The sequence below is a fragment of the Nicotiana attenuata genome, unplaced genomic scaffold (assembly GCF_001879085.1).
Source record: "Nicotiana attenuata strain UT unplaced genomic scaffold, NIATTr2, whole genome shotgun sequence".
NCBI classification, from domain to species: Eukaryota; Viridiplantae; Streptophyta; class Magnoliopsida; order Solanales; family Solanaceae; genus Nicotiana; species Nicotiana attenuata.
Window position 1 is genome coordinate 189,081 of NW_017672056.1, and position 20,144 is coordinate 209,224.

Consider the following 20,144-nt stretch of genomic DNA (forward strand, 5'->3'; position numbering starts at 1 on the left):
AATGCCTAATGTAAAATTAATCCAAAAGAGGTGCCTTCTGAAACTTGCAACATGTAGAAGTTTACTATAATCATTGCTAGCAAAAAATTGTTACAAAACTCAATCTCGAGGAGATGCTCCTCTAATATATTGAACTGTATATAATGCTAGAAGTAAAGTGGCTGCTTCTAAATATTTATATGATTGTAGCCACCAACTCTTCTTCCTTTTGTATTCCACTTTTGCTAAGGTACTATCACACATGGAGTCGATGTGCCAATCAGACAACCCTGAAAGACTCAGCAATCTTTCTCAAATCTTTGTAATACTTTTTCCATTGAAGACCTGTGAAATCACAGAGTTGTAGGATTTAACTACTATATAGCAGATATTCCGAAGATAGGAAGTGCGGATTTGAATTTTTACCATTTCCAGTGACATTGAACAAGTATAGGCGATTTCCGGCGGCTGTTGCTGTGATCATTACGTGTGGTGGCTCTAATTCGAACTGGTAATATTTTCTTCCTGAATGCTCTGCTACTTCAGCTCTTAAGACTTTACCTTCCACACTCTCTCCAATGACTTCAGGCCCAAAAGCGCTGATCACTTTATCTGGAGGTCCAATTTGTTCTATGGTGGCTTCTTCACCAATTTCTGGGTCATATTTGTAGTTAGAATACCACCAAGATTGCATCCGTCAGATATAAATTGAGTTGATATATTTATTTGCCAGTGTGTTTTTTACACGTTCATCCCTATGTCCACCTAATCTCTTTTAGTTCTCTTAGCTTCAGTACTTGAATAGAAGGAAGAAAAAACATGAGATGCTCACCATCTGAAAATCTTTTAACAGGAGCCACAACTACAGAGATACGCCCTTCTTTGGGGTTCGCAAACCTCAAATCAATCTCTGTACCACCTAGATCAGCAATTGACACAGGGACCTGTTCAATAGGTGAAAACTTCAAAAGTGAACCTGACTAAGGTATGTCCAATTGTGCAAAGTAAATTGACATCAAGCTGAAAGGTAATTTCTCTGACATTGTTGAATATTAAAATACATAAAGTTGTGAATAACTGAATTCTTACCTCTTCCCAATTATCAGGCACTGAAAAAGCATAAGGAATGATAGGACTCCATCCAACACCATGTCCACCTGACTTGTCATCCGGTCTTCGATATGTCCTCCAACCTGCCTGAGCAATTTTGCCCTTGTTAAGATGAACATTTACTTGGAAAAAGAAAAAGCACAGACAAAAAAGACGCGAAGAATTTCAGTTATATACACGTTGGCTCTGTGTTCTTTCATTATCTGAATGTAGTCTATGTCTATGCAATTTTCCAGCCTAGACACAATCTTTTGTTGCTATTTGAGGTTGTGAATAATTCTATTTGATTTTGTAAGAGTCTACTAGTTGTCCAAGTTTTCCAACATCACTCATGAATATGCCAATAAGCTTACTGCAGCTTATGAAGTGTGGGATTATGAAACTAACCTTCTTCATCTGGTTCAGAAAGTCCAGGAACTCTCCCTGCTAGGAGGCCTTGTTTCACCACAGCATATCCCTCTCCAGGAAAACCAAGCAGGACTGATGAAATCAAAGAGACTCCAGATACAAGAGTTGACCTCCTATTCCATGAGCCTGCAAATTTTTCACAATCCTGGTTCACATGCACATCTTCTTTAGAACAAGCAGCAGCCTTAATTCTTGAACACCCTTTTTCTGTGACACCATGAGGAACTACTTGGTGAGATGAAATCACCTGTCTGCTCAGATTGTTTTTCCAAGAAAGGCAACTGCTGCTGTATACAAATGTGCCCATTTCCTCTCAACCAAGAAAGTAGGAGAGAGAAATGAGGTTTCTGAAATGTTTTCTATGCAATCTTGAGGAGATCCAATATGGGAAATTTCAAAAAGTGGTTTGCAGATTTAAGCCTTTCTGAATCTGCTGTTGGATTGTTCTCTAAACTTCTGGTATCAGTTCTTCCCTGCTCAAGTTAAAAAGAGCTTTCCGATTGGGTTGATACTTGACACCTAGCAAAAGCTGAGGTCCACAGGCTATAAAATGTCTTGAGATTTTTGTGGTTGTGGTGCGACTGATTTGAAGATTGGTTTTTGCTTCATCAAATAAAGTTTTTGAAAGTTCTGGTTTTACATTTTACCACTTGTCACTTGATGCTCACCAAATTAAAAAATAAAGACTATATTGTGTGGTTATTCCCTTAAGAAATTCATGTAAATGAACAAGAACTTCCCAGATCGCGTGTACTTTTGCAAGTTCAACAAATTTTTGGTTCAATTTGGTTTTTTTGCAAGGAATTGGAAAAAAAACACTTGTAAAATTAATAATTTACCCCACACTCGATATTTGGACCAAATTACAATAAGTTACTATAGTTAAGTGATAAACTAAGATGAGAGTATATATCAATATATGTGAAGAGGTTGTTTCTACAGCTCGAATTCACGACCTCATGGTAAAGTTGTTGTCATGTGACAAGAAGGTCACGAGTTCGAGCCGTGGAAACAGATTCTTGCAGAAATGTAGGGTCAAGCTACTTACGGTAGATCCTTGTGGTCCAGCCTTTCCCCGAACCCCGAGCTTAGTGTACCGGGCTGCTCCGATAGACCCTCGGCATCCTTCCCTCAAAGAACTCCCCACCTTGCTCTTGGGGTGACTCGAACTCACAACCTCTTGGTTGAAAGTGGAGGTTGCTTACCAGCAGAGCAACTCCTCTTGTCTAAAAGTCAAGAGGGAGAACAAACCACAAATCTTTTCTTCTTTCTTCACTTTTAAATAACAAGAATCAAAAAGTCTGTATGAAAAGGCTGGTCAATAATTATATTCCGAGAACGGAAAAGGTCCAAATATGCCTTTGTACTGTACGAAATTGAGTACATTTGCGATTCGTTCATATATGCTCTTACAGTCACATAGTTGGTCCATATATGCCCTTACCGTCACATAGTTGGTTCATATATGCCCCTTTCAAAACAGAATCCACCCAAACTAATTAGCTATTTCTTTAATTGTATTACAAACACTATTTCCTTTTTATTAGTACTTTTTTTTTCTTTACCTTTCTCTTTTCTTTATTCTTTCTTCTTTTCTCTTTTCTTCTTTTTTTTTTTCCTTTTTCTTTCTCCCATATTCGATTTCCTCCATTGTTGATGCCTTCTCCATTTCCTTCACCAATTTCACGTGATTTTATTCCTAAAAATCAAAACTACACCACCAAAAGCTTCCTAGCGAGAAGGCTCTAGTTCTTTTGAAAAGAAGGATACAAAAATTGAGAAAAAATATCGGTGGTGTTAATTTGGTAAAGGTAGGATATGGTTATTCAGATTTTGATAGGTGTTGTTTTCTGTGGAGCTTTATATCTAAAGGGAACAGGACCTTCAAATATGAATAACCATATCCTACCTTCACCCAATTAACACCACCGAAAAAATTTCTTCGACTATTTTCATCTCCTTCAGGCCAGAAGAACCTATGGGGTTTGTGATAGTAAACTTAACAAGAATTCATGAGTTTTGTCAAATGAAATTGGTGACGAAAATGGAGAAGGCATCAACAATGGAGGAAATCGGATATGGAAAAAAGAAAAAGGAAAAAAAGAGAATAAAAGAAGAAAAAAAAAGAAGAGAGAAAGATAAATAAAAAAAGTACTAATAATAAGGAAATAGTGTTTGTAATACACTTTAGTACAATTAACGAAAGAGCTAATTAGTTTGGGTGGATTCCGTGATGGTAAGGGAATATATGGACCAACTATGTGACGATAAGAGCATATATGGGTTAAAGTATTAACGAAGGGAAACTGTGCTCAATTACGTAAAATACAAGGGCACATTTGGACCTTTTCCGTTCTGAGAACCCAAATGAAAACCACTAAGCGGTGCATCCTAACTTCAAAATAGCCTAAGGAATCACAATTCTTGTGACAACCTAATAAACTTTACAACTTTTTCAAGGACAAAACTAATGTTGTATTCTGGGCCGGGGCCGGGCCTAAATGGGCCTAACGGGTTTGGGCTTTGGCGGGCTGGGCTCAGGCGATCCCGAGTCAAACGGTCCCAAGTGATGGAACCGGCCCGCAGTGGGCCTAAGCCCACATGGTCGCGGGCTAAATGGGTCGGGCCCACGGGCCTAAACGGGCCTATGTGGTCCGGGCTATTTTTTATTTGAAATTTTTTTATCTAAGACATTTTCTTGTAAATTTTATATATATATATATATATATATATATAGCCTTATATAATTTCTTGTAAATATATTATAGAATTGTAACTTAAATCTTCTAAAGAGTCAAATTTAAACACAAAAAAAATTGCAAAGAGATATTGAAGGGAATGCCTTATAATTTTTATTATTACGACATTAACAAAAATGGCAATATCTTTCTTAGTCTTCCTCCCCCAATGGAATGAGCACAACAAGGTGCTAATACCACCATTAAAAGAAAAAAAAACTAATGAAGATGTGCCAAAATACAAGTTACATATTAGTCTACATATTATCTCTAACAAATTTCATAAATCCTTCAAGGTTCGGAGGAATTTCCGTTGGTGGTGGTGGAAAATAAGCTTATTCATCACCGCTTCGGGCGAAGCAGCATCCTCCGCAAGTTCCGCTAGCATTTCTTCATAAGCTTCGTCTATCTCCGGTTGTGATTCAGCAAGTCCAAAATTTCTTCTTTCCGAACGGATCCAATCTCTGAAGAGTACTGATTTTTCCAAGCTCTCCCTCATAGACGCTCTATGATCACCTATTTGAAGTCTCGCTTGACTGAAAACGCTCTCTGATTCCACTGTTGAAGCTTGAACACATAAAATATCCCGAGCCATCCTTGAAAGAACCGGAAAGTGTTTTTCTCTGGCCTTCCACCATTTCAAAAGATCAAAGGTGCCGTCTGGATTCTCCTTTTCAAGGCCCTGCGACAAATAAACTTGAAGCTCATTTAGATGTGAAGTATCATCAATATTATCACCTTGAGAACCCCTGAACTCCTTCCAAGAACTAAGTGCTTTTAGGCCCGCAGTTCCTTTAGATGATTGCGAACTAGACGAAGTAGGAGTTGGAACATTTGGTCTAGCATGATCTAAGGCAAGTTGATAAGCATTATAAATTGTTTGAGTATTTATTTTAATTGAGGCTTTTGTATCTGCAAGTGTAGCAAATTCCTCATCTGAAAGATCAAAGCCTTATAAATATTTGAATACCAAATGTGAGGACCTCCTAATTTCATAGTAGGATTTAACATGGCAGCAACACCATAAATAGGGGGGATAGGGAAAAAATATTTTTTAAACTTTTCTTTCATTGCATTTATAGCAAGTTGATAAATTACCTCACCCTCTGAAAATTCAACAAACAAATCACATAGTGCTGCAATATAAACTAAACAGTTTGAAATAGTAGGATAATATTGCCCAGACAATTCATTTGTAGCTTGATGAAATTGTTCTAAAAAATCTATAAGAATTTTAACATTATTCCAATCTTGATTTGTAAGGATTTCATCATCATCCTCACCACCAACACGAGCATTAAAAGTTGCATTTATTGGGTTTCTATATTCATATGCAACAACTAAACTTTCGTACATATAATTCCATCTAGTCGGACAAGCTTTAGGAACCTTTCTTTCTCTAAGGCCAAATTCATCACATTTTTTAAAATATTCTCTAAGTCTACTTCTACGGTTTGAATAAAAAAGCCAATTAAGAGCCATTTTAACCTTTTCAATTTCTAAATTTAAAATTTTCATACCATCACCGACGATTAAATGGTAAATATGATAAATACATCTAACATAGAAACAATTACTAAATGCAGAATTTAGTGTAGTTGTAAGTAAGCCTATAGCATTAGTGTTACTAGAAGCATTATCCATAGAAATTGACATTATTTTATCTCTAACGCAAAAATATCTACAAATATCTGCAACTGTGGTAGCAATAAACTTACCTGTGTGACGTGAATTAATTATTCTATAAGCAATAATGTATTTTTGCATTTTCCATTCTTCATCAATCCAATGAGTGGCTACAGTAAGATAATCACAGTCATTACCACTTCTACCAATATCAGTGGTAATAGCAATCCGACAATCTATATGAGTAAATAAATACAGCAAATATTGTTCATATTCATGTTTATATTAATAAATATCGCTCTTTACGGTTGCGCAAGGCCATCCTTTATAAGTAGGATTAAAAACTTTTCTAATATAATGCACAAAGTGAGGGTTAGAAGGAAAACTATAGGGTAAGCACATAACAGTAACCATTTTTGCTAATTCTTCACGATCTTTATTTGGATTGTAATATAAAATGCCACCGGTCACAGTGTTAATTCCTGGTTGAACTAGATTTGACCCGGTACTAGGGTTAACCTCAGTACCTACACTTCTCCCCTCTAGCTGCGCTTTCATTTGAAGATATCTAGCTTTATCTATAGGGTGTTTCTTTATGTGTCTAGTCAAACTACCCGTACCGCTACGATCTCCAGTAAATTTATGAGCCAACAAAGACCCACAAGTTTTACACTTAGCCTTATTTTGTTCTCTTAGTTGAGTAAAAAAGTTCCAAACAAGTGATGTTTCGGGGCGTTTAGAACGTTGTCTATTAAAAGTAAGAGTTACTACAGGAGGGTCAGGCGGGGCATCAGTTGGGTTATTATCAGTTGGGTTAATAACAATAACAGGACTAGTAGGTGTATCATCTAAATCCGGTTGTGTTTCATCTAAATCTTCATTTTCCTCATCATTTCTCATCATTTTCATCAATAGTTTCATTAGGATAAAGAGCATTCATATATTCAGCATTTAATTGTTGACCTGGTGCAACATCATGGCAAAATTGATTATCGCTAAATTGAAAACATGGGTTATCGCTATCAAGAATAATAGGTGGAGGAGGATGGGTAACAGGTCTGGGTCGGGGAGCCGGGTGAGGGGTAGTAGCTTGGCGACTAGATTCACCAATTTTAGATTTTCCCTTACCACCAAATATTTTTTTCAAAAAAAAAATGCCATATTAATTATAATTATACAAACTAAAACAAACAAAACTATAATATTAAAACTTAAGAGTTGGAACGAGTATACCGAATTGACGAACAACTTCTTGAAAATTTAATATCATTGAAGACTTGAAGACTTGAATACTTTAATTCACCAACTTCACAATTTTTCACGAAATTTCAATAATAAAGTAAGCAATTATAGCAGAAAATTAGAGAGATATTGGGAGAGATTGATGAATTTGTGAATAAAAATGAAAGAATGAAGGGGTATTTATAGTTGAGAATAGGGAAAAAGTATAATTATAAAAAGTTTGGGGTTAAAATAAAATTTGGGGGCCAAATGGCTATTTTTGAAAGTGCCAAACGGCTAAAATTGCAGGCCAACGGCTACATTTTAAAATTCTGACCGTTGGCCCTTTTTAAAATTTTTTTTTTTTTAAAAATTCTGACCGTTTGACCCGGTTGAACCGGCCCAGGCCCACTTGCCGGTCCCGAGCTAAACGGTCCCGGGCTTGCGAGATTTTTGGTAGAGACCGGCCCACTGTGGGCTTTTGGGACCGCTAGAGACCGGCCCGTTTGGCCCGCGGTTCCGGGCCAGTCCCGGGCTAGGCCCGGCCCACAATACAGCATTAGACAAAACACGAAGAAAGAAAATGCAAATAATTAGTGAGATTTTCTCTATAGCTCTGGAGAGAGAAAAAAATTGACTGTGGTCATTTATAGCTCTGGAAAAAATTACAATGCAACTATAAGAAACGCACAATTGATCTACAAGTCGTGTAAAGCATATTCAAGGCAGAGGCATAGGTGGTTTCCACTTGCTGAATTCCACCAAATCTCTGTTGACTATAGTTCTATTATGGAGCCAGAAAGTCTCGGATGACTGATGGAATTGCCTTACTTTTCTCTGCAGTTCCCACATAATTGCATTAAACGCAGAGCAAGAGTCAGACTCGGGAGTATAAGCGAATAAGCATCTGATCTTTCGACCCCTAGCTATCATCTCATCTATGTCTTTATCTGAGAATGAAAGAAAGTTATGTCATTATTCTATTGGCTACAAGCTTTAATGGAAGATGCCAGAACACGAAAGCAGTGTGCTGACCAGGTATTGATTCTAGGTAGTCCAGAAGTTCGGTTCCTATATGAGTGGATGGCCATTTGATTGATATCTGAGTGTAGTCAATCACGTTCTGAAATGGTAATTCTGCTTGGTCTGATAGGATTACTGGAACGCATTCCTGTTTAATTGAAAACATAGCATAAAATAGCTTGGAAAATGCAATTTGACGAATTTTAGTCATTCACACAAGATATGAAAGACTAACCACAAAGAAGGATTCATAAAAGCGAAGCGTCCATGATGATTCACCGCGTGGAGCCAAGCAGAACTTGGCATTGCGGAGATGTTCAAAATATTCCTTCCTTCCTAGCTTGTCAGGACCACTGAATTTCAATTCTGGACATTCCAACTGTTGATAGAATCAAAAAGACCATCTTTTGGACAAACAAGACAATTATATGGGACTCAACTGGAAGCAAACATAATTAGTCATGTTTTATAAAGATCTGTCGGTTGAACTGGAATCAAACATAATTAGTCATATTGAAGAACTATGGATTCTCATGCATGCAGATAAACTGAAAAACACCTGTACCTGCTAAAGAATCAGACAGAATAACGTTTGACAGCTTCGCTACTATGTGTTATCATATGAGGTCAAATGTCGATTTCAAAAGCCTACCATCGGCAGGGATGCAGTAGGAGAGGAAGATCAATTGGACACGTATTTGAGAAAATTAAGAGGGTTGTTCAGGATTTCTGTGAGCTGTTATATCTTTTGAGAGGTAGGGAAAATTTTTCCTGGAGAAAATGACTTCTGAGTCAGACATTCACCATAGATATAATGCTACTACCATATCGACCGAAGATACACTGCTAAGATGTTTTTGGGCTGAGACCAAACCAATTGAGGGAGATGTTAGAGAATAGAAGAACTTAGCAGGACATTATAAGGGGAGTAAAATGGTGAGTTTTTGTATACTAGACTTTTAGTCAAACAATCATGCAACAACTGCTTCCGAAGAGAAACAACCATAGATATGAACTGAATTATCAAATTTAGATATGTTTTAAAATTGATAGTCCACACATGGATAACTGTATCATACACTCCCAAAAATATCTGGATATTCTTAACCAATAGAGCAAACCCTTTTTGCCAGTGAAGTCATTATTCTAGACCAAGCTGTGAAGCCACAAGCATCAAAGACGTAAAATCAAAGGAGACAAGGAGAAAGCATACCTTGTCCGGGAATTGCTTCGCGAGATCTATCAGCTGAAGGCGACCCACCTTTCCTTGTGCTCGACCTAAATAGTTAGCTAAATGTTTCCTCTTCGACAAAGGCAAAGGCTCAACTAGCCTAGAGCCATGAGTAGTCATCCCATCATCAATATTTCCAGGGATTATAATATCTTTCCATGTATTGAAGGCACTAGTGTCTCTTTTATCCGTGCGATCCCCCTGCATTAGATGCAATGATATGTGAATTAACTTATTGAAGATAACAGGCATTACTAGGTACAAGCATGTTGAGAAAACAAACATAAAGAATAACATTAGCAAATTAAATTACAATTGAAAGGAACTTGCTAATTGACTCATGTCCCTGGACAGAGGTTATATTTTCTTTTTTTTAAACGGGCTCTACGCATGATACATTGAATTGTTCAAGGGAAAAATAATCCATCGTCAAAGGAGAAATTGTCACAATAAACTGACCGAGGAAACAACACAGTCAGGGTGAGCGAGTTGCGGTTCCATAAGAGAGACAGATCTAAAAATAGATAAATGCATAGCAGCAACCCTTGAAACATTTTCTACGATTGATGCGGGGTAAGGATTGTAGACCGATATTTTCGAAGACCTTACCTCAGGAGTAAGAATTATAGACCGATTCAAGTACGTTGCCCATGATTTAAATAAATGTGCTCCAGCCCCACTGCAGTTCAGCAAAAGTAACATGCATAAGAAACAAGTCATAATGAAGAATAATGAACCGTCTAAAGCTGTTATTCTTTCAATTAAAATGCAACTAAGAGAATTTAAATGCATGCCTACTTGCATCAGCATTTTAGCACAAGTAACAGTCGGTGATTGATATTTTAAATGACCACAACATTGAAGTTGTGGCTTCATATCTACATCTCAGTTCATGCAGTCACTTGGCTGGGTTCCTGCCTTATTCACATTGCAGCTTTGACAAATGAAATACAACTATCATTAGGCCATATTTTTACTAGATTGCAAAATGCAACTTTGAAGTTGTGACTTCATATCTACATCCAAGCTAATGCAGAACTCAGCTATGCCTGTCTATTCACATACCAGTTTAACAAATGAAATACAACTACCACTGGGTCATCTATTTTCTGTGAAGCAAGTATCTTATAATTGGATTCCTATTCATTCCCTTTATCTATGTGTTTAAAGATCTTCATTTTTTGTAAGGTAAATAATGTGTTTAAATATCTCGCTATGACTAATAATACCTTGGGAAGACAAATATGTGGTTCCGGCCACCAGATAACCTGAAATACGGCATTTGACTTAACACCTGCAAGGCAAGGTATCAAGAAAGAAAATCATACACAAAGGAAAACCTAAATGAAAGGAAATGGATAATGTGACATTGCAGTTGAAGAGATAAATCAAAGCAAAAAATCTTAATCATTGAACTATAGCAATAAATAAAACTTCGAAAGCTATTTGACACTTGACAGTATAAATGTAATGTTAAGGACCCTGATTCTTTAGTACCTTCACATAAGTCTGATTAATCTCTTTGTCATTCAGGCCGCCCATCACTCTAACACATTTAGGATAAGCAGGCACAAAGAAAAGATCTGCCTCTTCTTTCTTTCTAGTCCGCAACCTTGATTGCAAAAGCATCCTGTGTATCTTAACCTATGGGCAAATCAGCAAGATAGAGAAACGTTAGAGACTAATTTCAAAACTAAAACAATCAGCCTAATAACGAAAGATTTTCATGTAATTGTTGGGGAGGTAACAATCTATTCCTTGCAGGTTTTTCCTTGTGCTGCCCTCAAAAAAAAGGAGCCAACAGAAAGATACTCAGATTTTGTCCATACTTAGAAGAAAAAATGGAGAGTGAATTCTCCCCCATACCTTGCAGAGATGAAGAAATTTATTAACACAGAGAGTCGTGCTTGTAACCGGAACTTCGGAAGCTAAGGAAATAAAAAAGGAGAAGTAAAAGGAAAAAAATATTGGAATCTCTTTATTTATTTCCAAATAAAGATGGAGGACTTTTTCTAATAAGTAAAGAGCAAATTATTAATGAAAACCATCACTAAGAAAGTGCTGGTTCGGAAATTACAGCAGAGGATTTATAGTCGCATATACTGCAATGAGCTAAGGAAATGAAGAATGGCTTCAACATCATTCACTATGCCATCTTGCAAAAGATATGTAGCAGAAGTATAGAACTATGCTTAAGGCTAATTACAATTCTAAATTTTCCCTACAAAATTCAATGGTTTCTTTTTCTTTTTTTTTCTTTGATGAAGTAAGTAGAAATTTCAAAAACTCAATGGTTTCTTTCCCTCCAAAGAGTCCACCAAATAGCTGCTGGGATGTGTTGAATTGTCCCACATCGGAGGGATTTGAGGTCCTTGGTCTCCTTATATGGCTTGGGCAATCCTCACCTCATAAGCTAGCTTTTGGGGTTGAGTTAGGCCCAAGGTCCATTCTTATCATGGTATCAGAGCCAGGCCCATCCCAATTATTGTTACCGATGCTGGGCCCCCATTTATGTTGTCCACGCTCCAGAGGCCTGGGCGTGAGGGGGGTGTTGAGTTGTCCCACATCGGAGGGATTTGAGGTCCTTGGTCTCCTTATATGGCTTGGGCAATCCTCACCTCATAAGCTAGCTTTTGGGGTTGAGTTAGGTCCAAGGTCCATTCTTATCGGGATGGAATACCAAATACTATAGTTGCCTTGCTAAATCTTTTTTCTGTGACAACTCTTCAGAAAGTCGAGGCTTGTTTTTTGGCATGGAGCATTTAGTGTTCAGGATACTGAAGAAGAATAACCACATTTGGTGTGTGAAGTGGCAGTGCAGGATGAGATGGTTGACTTCCTCTATTTGACCTTCACAAAGTGGACATCTTGTGCACTCTGGTAAGCGTCTCCTTTGAAGATTGTATTGGGTTGGGCAAGCCTCCTTCGCAACTAACTAGACAAAACACTTAACCTTATAAGGAGCTTTATTTTTCCAGAATTTTCTCCATGGCCATAGTAGATTGGGAGTAGAAAGGTTGGACAGGATGTCGAGTAACTTTGCAAGTAATTCTCAAACGAAGATAGAGAATTACAAGGAAGGATTTCAAGTAATTTCTCAAGTTACAGAGGGACAAATGTGCTTCTCCTTAGTATTTCCTCATACGTCACTTAACCAAAATAATGGATATGTTCCCTGAAGATCCTTTTCTGGTTTCTCCTTTATCAATCTCCCTTCCTTTGCACCAAATACTTCAAATTCGAAAAGAAGAGAGAGTTACAAACTACACAACCCAGCTCACCACCTCAGTACAAGATTGACTTTTAGATATTAATCCCTCAATGTCAGATATGGAAAAGGTAACATTTGAGAATAAATAGGATTTCAATTGTTTCAATAATGTAATAATTGAACTTAGATATGAGGGCAAAATGTAAGTTCTATATTCTCTTATGTACAATTCACCCCTTAGGCAAAATCCACCTCAATCATTCTCTTGCATATCAGTGACCCGATTTAGACTGAAAGTTATTTCAAGTTACCTAGTTTTGTTACTAGCTTTTGATAAACACATTTACACGCATGTTGCAGTTAATTTAAATTCATGCCTTATAACAATTAACTATACTAAAGTAACTTCAAACCGAGATAGGGAATACATAATTAAAACAAAGTAAAATTTTCAGTTAATCATCATTTTCTCACTGTTATGTGGGTGTTACCCAGATCAAATGTTAGAAGTTGCATAATCAATAGGCCAAATAAAAATGAAGCTAATTATTTGTAATACAAACAAAAAACCACAAATTTCCTTATAACTTCAAAAAATTTCCCAATAACAACACAGGGGAAGATGGGAGAAACAACCTGAGTACCCCATTGGCCTTTAAGGCAAGAATCAGGAGAAATCTTCTCATCACGGCCATACAACAAGTGCTTCAACCCATCAATCTCGTTCTCATCATACACGTAAATCTTCAAGGAAAGGTGGGTCCCATACCCACGTTGCGGCCAGAAGATGGACCCACTTGATGAATCCGAGAACCTTACGACGTCGTTCTTGGATCTGTATGGAGTAGTAGGGATTGAGAAGGAGGAGGAGGGATTGAAGGACTGATCAACGATTCTGGTGAGGAAGAAGGTGGTGATGACGAGAGCTAGAGCTCCGATCTGGTGTGTGCGAGTGCAGGGAGTTACAGTGTTGGTGTTGAGCCTGCTCTTGCTGTTGTGTATGCTCCCCATTGTTGTTGCTACTGAGCAGGGCAGTGAGTGTGAGCAGAAAGGCGAAGAAGAATATGGAGACGAAAGTCGCGACGTCGTCGTTTGGTAAGTTAATATACATACAGCCTTCGTTTTAGTTTGGCTTTGTTTTTTGGAAAAAATTTAGGGACAGTTCAAGTAAACCAAACATTTCTATGTATATTATCGCTCCAACGTCTATCAATAATAACTTACTTGCAAACTAAAATACTCTTATAGTTGTGTTTGGTTAGAGAACAAGTTAATGCCATACAGGAATTAGTAATGAAGGTATTATAATATAAAAATTAATAATACAAATGTTATATTTTTTTCAAATAAAAAGAGAAATAAATCTAAAGTGTGTAAGGGCCTTTTGTCAATTTTTCGTACATATATTCAACCATAATTTATGCAAGTTTTTATGTGAAAAACAAAAGAAGCAACCAAACAATACACTACATGATTGTGCAAGAGTATTATGGAATATGATTAAACCTCTTCTTTGACCAATCAAACGGGCTCTAAAAATTTAAGCTAGTCTTATGAACATTATAATCACTTTGAAGAGCTTCCAATCCTGTTTTTGGGAGCAATATTTTCTTCGTAGAATTCCCATCACTTCCTCGTGTCCAAACTGCCAAGGATGAAAAATAATTGATTGAGCTCAAATCATATTATTCTGCCCGATAAAAATTAAGGGTCCATCAAATTATATAGAGAACCAGGTTCTCTATTAGTTACCACAGAACACACGCACACAGCAGTAAGTAAATGACACAATGGAATTTTACGTGGAAAACTCCCAGGTCACGGGATAAAAAATCACGACCTACCCTTGTAGGATTTCAACTTCACTACTGAGCAAACTTTAGATTACAAACTATTGTAACCTAGGAATTAACCTCTTATTCTCTCACTAACTTGTAACAACACTATTACAAGCCACTTTGTAATAACTCTCTTACAAAGACTTTACAGCTCGACTAACTCTAGCCAAGACACAAACAAAAAGGTTTATGATTTACAAAGATTTCCTACACAATGCTTCTAACTAAGCTAAGTAGGAATTACAAGTAGAGTGCTTTAACAAAGGTACAACACAACTAAGGACATTTAATAACTCGATACGGGGAACTGGTCTGTTGTTATGTTGTTCTTTGTTCTTGATCCCTTTGAGAGTCACTTGCAAGACTGATAGATGACTTGAGAGAATGCTTGATCAATTCTTGAATGTGCAAGTGTTTTGTTTTACCTTTGCTTGATGTTATTAATTCATTTATGACATCACTTGAATGATGCAAGCAAGTTAGGTAAAGGGCATTCTCCGTAAAGTTGATTGCTGCACTGTTTTCGCACTGTTGTGAGTGCAGCAATAACTTTACAGCTAGGGGAGTTGACTTGTACAGTCACCGCGGGAACTGTTAGCTATCTGTTCCCTCTGTTGTTCCTTTGACTCTGAAGAGTTGAACTGTGTCCCCAACTGGAGACTTGTTGATCTTTAAGTTCTTGAGGATGTGTATCGGGTTCCTTATCTGGGTCTTCACAGTAAGTTTGTTAGATCATCAAAACATAACAAGGATACACATATAACCTGTCAATTTTTCCCTTTTTGATGATGACAAACTTATAATTCAAGTTTCTCCTAAGAACCAGAATGACTTTCGCGTTTCCTGTATTCCCCCTGAATCTGTTTCCCATCTTGTTCCCCCTTAATTATTTTTTCCCCTTTTGGCATCATAAAAGGATCAAGAGCAGGACTTAAACAAAAAGAAGTCTAGCTTTAGTTAACTCATGCCATATGTGTGCACACAATCATGACTAAAACAGAGTAAAAGAGCAAGGCATAAACAACAAAAGGATGAGATTTTCATTAATTTGGGATAATTAAGGAGGGAGCAGTTCCATTGTTTCCAAACACATCCTCAAATAAAAACAACAAAAACAAAAGGATCAGTCATAAACATCATCAGGACTAAAACAAAATACGAACACTAAGGACTTGACACTTGGGAAGGAAACACTGTTTAGGAAGCATTGGAAGGGAAAGGCCCAGATGAAGAGGCAAGGGTTTGAAGAAGGATGTCCATTCGAGCATTAGCTGACACCTGCTTGTTGAGCAGTCTCTCCTTCAGGTCCTTAACCTTTTTCTTGAGGTCGGCATTTTCCTTGGTTTGACGGGCAACCTCTGTGCTTTGAGAGCTGCTAGAACAGGTGCCTCCTGAAGCTGACTTAGCTGACCCTCAAGAATGGCATTCCTTGCCTTCAGCTTCCTTATCTCAGCAGTGGCACTGTTTTGGGCGTCGATCAATTTGGAGATAGTAGAAGTGCTGCCAACTCCTCCAACCTTTTCAATGCACTCACATTCCTCAAGGGTGGTCTTGGAGAAAGATTGCTTACAGGTACCCACTTTAGCTTGTCCCAAAGGGACTTTGAAGAACTCAAACTCCTTAGTAAAGAGGAACCCGTAAGGCAGCTCATGATTACCATCTTTGAAATCTGCCACCTTTTGCATGTGTTCTATCATCATGGAAGGCGGGTTGATAGTTGTGTAGCCATCTAGTGTTTTCTTGAGAACCAGGTCTGCTCAAGATGTAATGGACCTTCTCTAAGCACGAGGAAGCAAGGCCTTGTTCACCATTTCAAACAATAATTGGTATACTGGAAGGAGGGCCTTCTTTTGTAACTGTTCCCTGTGCTGAACTGCCGCATCCTTCAAGATAGCATTTCTAAAGTTTGAAGAGAAGGTTTCCTGAACAGAAGACAAACCCTCAACGGGCACACCCAAAATAGTTCCCAATACAGCAGAGTCCATCACAAAATCAACACCATTTACCATCATACAAATATGATTGTCCTCAACTGTGAAGAAGTTGGCATAAAAACTCCGCACTTCTTCCTTATACACTTTGGGACTGTCACCTGTGAACAGGTGTGTCCACTGTTGAAATTCACAGTTTCCACCAATTGACGCATGCCAGCCATTTCTAGAGTATTAGGGGCAAATGTACGGCCCCACAACACTTTTTGATTTTTCAATTTTTCCTTCTCAGGACCCTGGGTCGCATCAACCTTGACCTTCTTTGAGGAACCAGGTTCCTCACTAGCACTAGCCTTCCTTTTCACCGATTTTCGAGCACTCTTTCCTTTCTCAGTAGATGACACTTTGTCAACAGACTTCCCAACCATATGTTCACCAGACTCTTCAACCAGATTTTCACTAGATTTTTCACCTTCGACATTGCTCACACCCATCTCATTCTCTTTCTCAACAGATTTTTCACCCTCAACCCTTGTCAACTCCTTTCTAACCACGGAGAACTCCCTTTTGGACTTTGGAACAATAAGGTTCTTTGAGGACTTACGAACCAAAGAACCAGGTTCCTCTTTTACTTCATCATCAACATTCACGACTAGTGCAGGAGGCACTACCTTTTCATTGACAACCTTTCCGTCTTTCACCAATCTCCTCGTCTTCTTTTCCTTTTTACTTTGCCTTAAAACAGACTCAAATTCTTCCTTCTTTTGCAACCTCGTGATGGGTCTCTTAGACGTTGACCCCTGGGAGGTGCCTTTCTACTCTGAGAACTGATAAAGCTCGCTAGAGCCACATTATCATAATCTTCTTCTTCACTATCCTTATTTTCCTCCTCAGACACGGATCGCATCTCAGGGACAACTATGGAAAAAGGCTCAGCGTAGAAGTGAGGAGAGGGAGCAGGATCAATACTGACCTGGGGTGATTGAGAGGAACCAGGGGTTGGCTCCTCTAGGTTAGAAGAATCAGGTCCCTCAGTAGGTGCCCCAGTATTACTGTCCAGTGCTGATGTTTCAACAGGCACCAATTCCCTACTCTCCATTAGTGTACCATTTTCTTCCCCCTGAGACTCAGACACACCTTCACCACCCCAAATGATACTTCCCTCAGCACCTACAGACAACATGTTTTCTATGGCTTCTTGTTCTTATACCCCCATGGTAAACTCAGAAGTAGGAAGAGTATTACCTATAGAATCAAGGACAAGGGTCGTCATTATCAATTTAGCTGGGATATGACCAACACTTGTTCCCCCTCAAGAGTAGAGCTTTCTTGCACAGGCAGACTAGAAATTTCAGGATTTTCTTCTCTCTCTACAGTATCCTGCTTGACCATCTCTTCAGGTGAGGCAGAAGGAGAGGTCACCGCCATAAACTTTTTGGGAGTCGAAGTTTTGCGACTCCGATGAGAACTAGTACTCGACTGGGTCGGAGAGGTGGGTGGTTGTGACTTTGATTTAGGGTTTGGACTGGTCGGAGTGGGGAGTGTTGGCTCTGACACTGGTGCTTCAATGGGTGAAGACATAGTGGGGACGATGCTTAGAGCACTTTAGGCTTCCTGATTGTCAGACATGATAGAGTTTGGTGAGTGTGAAGAAGAAGATGTTTGGTTTGAAGAAGGGAAAAGAGGAATTTTGGAATTTTTGATGTGGATAGTTGTGAAAGTGACTGAGAGGCGTTATTTAATAGGGGTGAGGGACCGGTTAGGAATGGGTGGGAATTTGGGTAGTCGGGTCGCTTTATAAAGGGGCGAGACACTTGGGTTCAAAAAGCAGGATAGAAAAGAAACTAACAAGTTGATGACGTGGCACCGTTTCAACCGTTTAAAAATTATGCATGAGAGTACAGAGGAACTACTAACCTGTGTCGAGGGAACCAAGTTCCCTGACAGATTTTGCAAATGTAAGCCTCATCCTTTGACCAACTTGCAATGCATTAGCTGCTTCTTTGCTCTGTAATCGTCATGCGTGTCTACCTGTAACGGTATAGATCAGTTAGGCTATGCCAGAAAACACTTTTTATCTACTTTACCTGTACATCTCTTACGTAGCCAATCATCGAGGGACTAGGTCCTCGGCTTGATTCAACCCTAGAGACAAGCGATTCCTTTCAAAGTGCTCTCTGCTCAGTGTTTTGGTGAATATGTTTGCAATTTGATCTTCTGTGCTGCAGAATTTCATATAGATAAGCCCCTTTTCAACATTGTCTCTGAGAAAGTGATATAGCACGTCAATGTGCTTTGTTCTCTTATGTTGAACTGAATTCTTGGACATGTTGAGAGCGCTAGTATTGTCACATAGTAAGGGAAGGAACTCAGAGAACACACCAAAATCTTCCAGCTGCTGTTTAATCTATAACAATTAAGCACAACAAGATACAGCAGCCACATATTCAGCTTTTGCAGTTGAGAGGGCCACTGAGTTTTGTTTTCTTGTACCCCATGAAATCATACATGAACCCAGAAAATGTGCCATGCAAGAAGTACTTTTCCTGTCCACTAGATACCCAGCGTAGTTAGTATCCGCATAACTAATTAAATCAAAGTGTTCTCCTGAGGGATAGTAGAAGACCAGGTCCTGTGTCCCTTTAAGATATCTCAAGATTCTCTTGGCTGCCTTTAGATGGTATTCCTTTGGATTAGATTGAAACCTGGCACAAAGACCCATACTAAAAACAATATCTGGTCTGCTTGTTGTGAGATACAGGAGTGACCCTATGATACCTCTGTACATGGTCTCATTCACAGAGGAATCGGGTTCATCCATGTCCAGACGAGTGGCTGTGGCAATGAGAGTATCAATGATTTTTTATCCTTCCATGTCAAATCTCTTGAGCAACTCCTTGATGACTTCTGTTGACTTATCATTGTCCCCTTGGGAGTTTGCTTCACTTGTAAACCCAAGAAAAAATTCAGTTCCCCCATCATGCTCATTTCAAACTCACTCCCAATGAGTTTTGCAAATTCCTCACACAGAGAATTGTTTGTTGCTTCAAAAATGATGTTATCAACATAGATCTGCACAATGAGCAGGTTCCTTCCACGTTTCTTCAGAAAAAGGGTGTTGCCAATTTTTACTCTTGTAAAGCCATTTTTGAGAAGAAATTTTGACAACCTTTCATACCAAGCACGAGGAGCCTACTTTAGCCCATACAGAGCATTGTCAAGTTTAAAGACGTGCTCAGGATGCTCATGATTCTCAAATCCAGGTGGTTGCTTGATGAAGACCTCTTCTTTGAGAAAACCATTCAGGAATGCACTTTTGACATCTATTTGGAACAATTTGAATTTCATATAAGATGCAAAGGCAATGAGAATTCTGATGGCCTCCATTCGAGCAACTGGAGCAAACGTTTCATCATAGTTAATCCCTTATTCTTGATTGTAGCCTTGAACTACTAGTGTTAACTTATATGAGTCCACCAAACTATAGAGCACCTGATCCTTTATGAGTTTCTACTGAGAATACTTTATGAAGCAGTAAGTAAAAGAGACAAGGAATTTTTACGTGGAAAAATCCCACACAAGGGGACAAAAACCACGACCTACATATGTAGGCTTTCAACTTCACTAACTTGTAATCTCACTATTACAAGCCACTTTGTAATAACTCTATTACAAAGACTTCAACTTAACTAACTTGTGATACTCTTACCATAAGCCACTTTGTGACTCTCTAGCTACAAAGACTTTAAACTTATGACTAAACCTAGTCACAACATAAACTCAGAAAGTTTACGGATTTTGGGTTTCCTTATAGCTTCTAAGAAAGCA

General features: G+C 38.4%; 2 protein-coding genes across 3 annotated transcripts; both read right to left on the reverse strand.

The window, feature by feature from the left end:
• Positions 1-9: 9 nt before the first annotated feature.
• On the reverse strand, positions 10-2,070 carry LOC109211563 (psbP domain-containing protein 4, chloroplastic). 2 transcript variants are annotated; one of them, XM_019375109.1, is made up of 5 exons: positions 1,477-2,070; positions 1,069-1,176; positions 812-923; positions 406-633; positions 10-324 (listed from the first exon to the last, which is right to left on the reverse strand). In XM_019375109.1, exons 1-5 carry the CDS (start codon positions 1,483-1,485, stop codon positions 260-262), a joined length of 522 nt encoding a protein of 173 aa, XP_019230654.1. In that variant the 5' UTR covers positions 1,486-2,070; the 3' UTR covers positions 10-259. The 2 variants fall into 2 exon arrangements, with proteins under 2 accessions (XP_019230654.1, XP_019230653.1); XM_019375108.1 differs by having other exon boundaries at positions 1,069-1,172; positions 1,477-2,069.
• Positions 2,071-7,672: 5,602 nt separating this feature from the next.
• LOC109211565 (probable glucuronoxylan glucuronosyltransferase F8H) lies at positions 7,673-13,732 on the reverse strand. Its single transcript, XM_019375110.1, has 8 exons — positions 13,184-13,732; positions 10,834-10,980; positions 10,566-10,630; positions 9,946-10,015; positions 9,319-9,537; positions 8,341-8,484; positions 8,118-8,253; positions 7,673-8,032 (listed from the first exon to the last, which is right to left on the reverse strand). Exons 1-8 carry the CDS (start codon positions 13,556-13,558, stop codon positions 7,803-7,805), a joined length of 1,386 nt encoding a protein of 461 aa, XP_019230655.1. The 5' UTR covers positions 13,559-13,732; the 3' UTR covers positions 7,673-7,802.
• Positions 13,733-20,144: the final 6,412 nt, after the last annotated feature.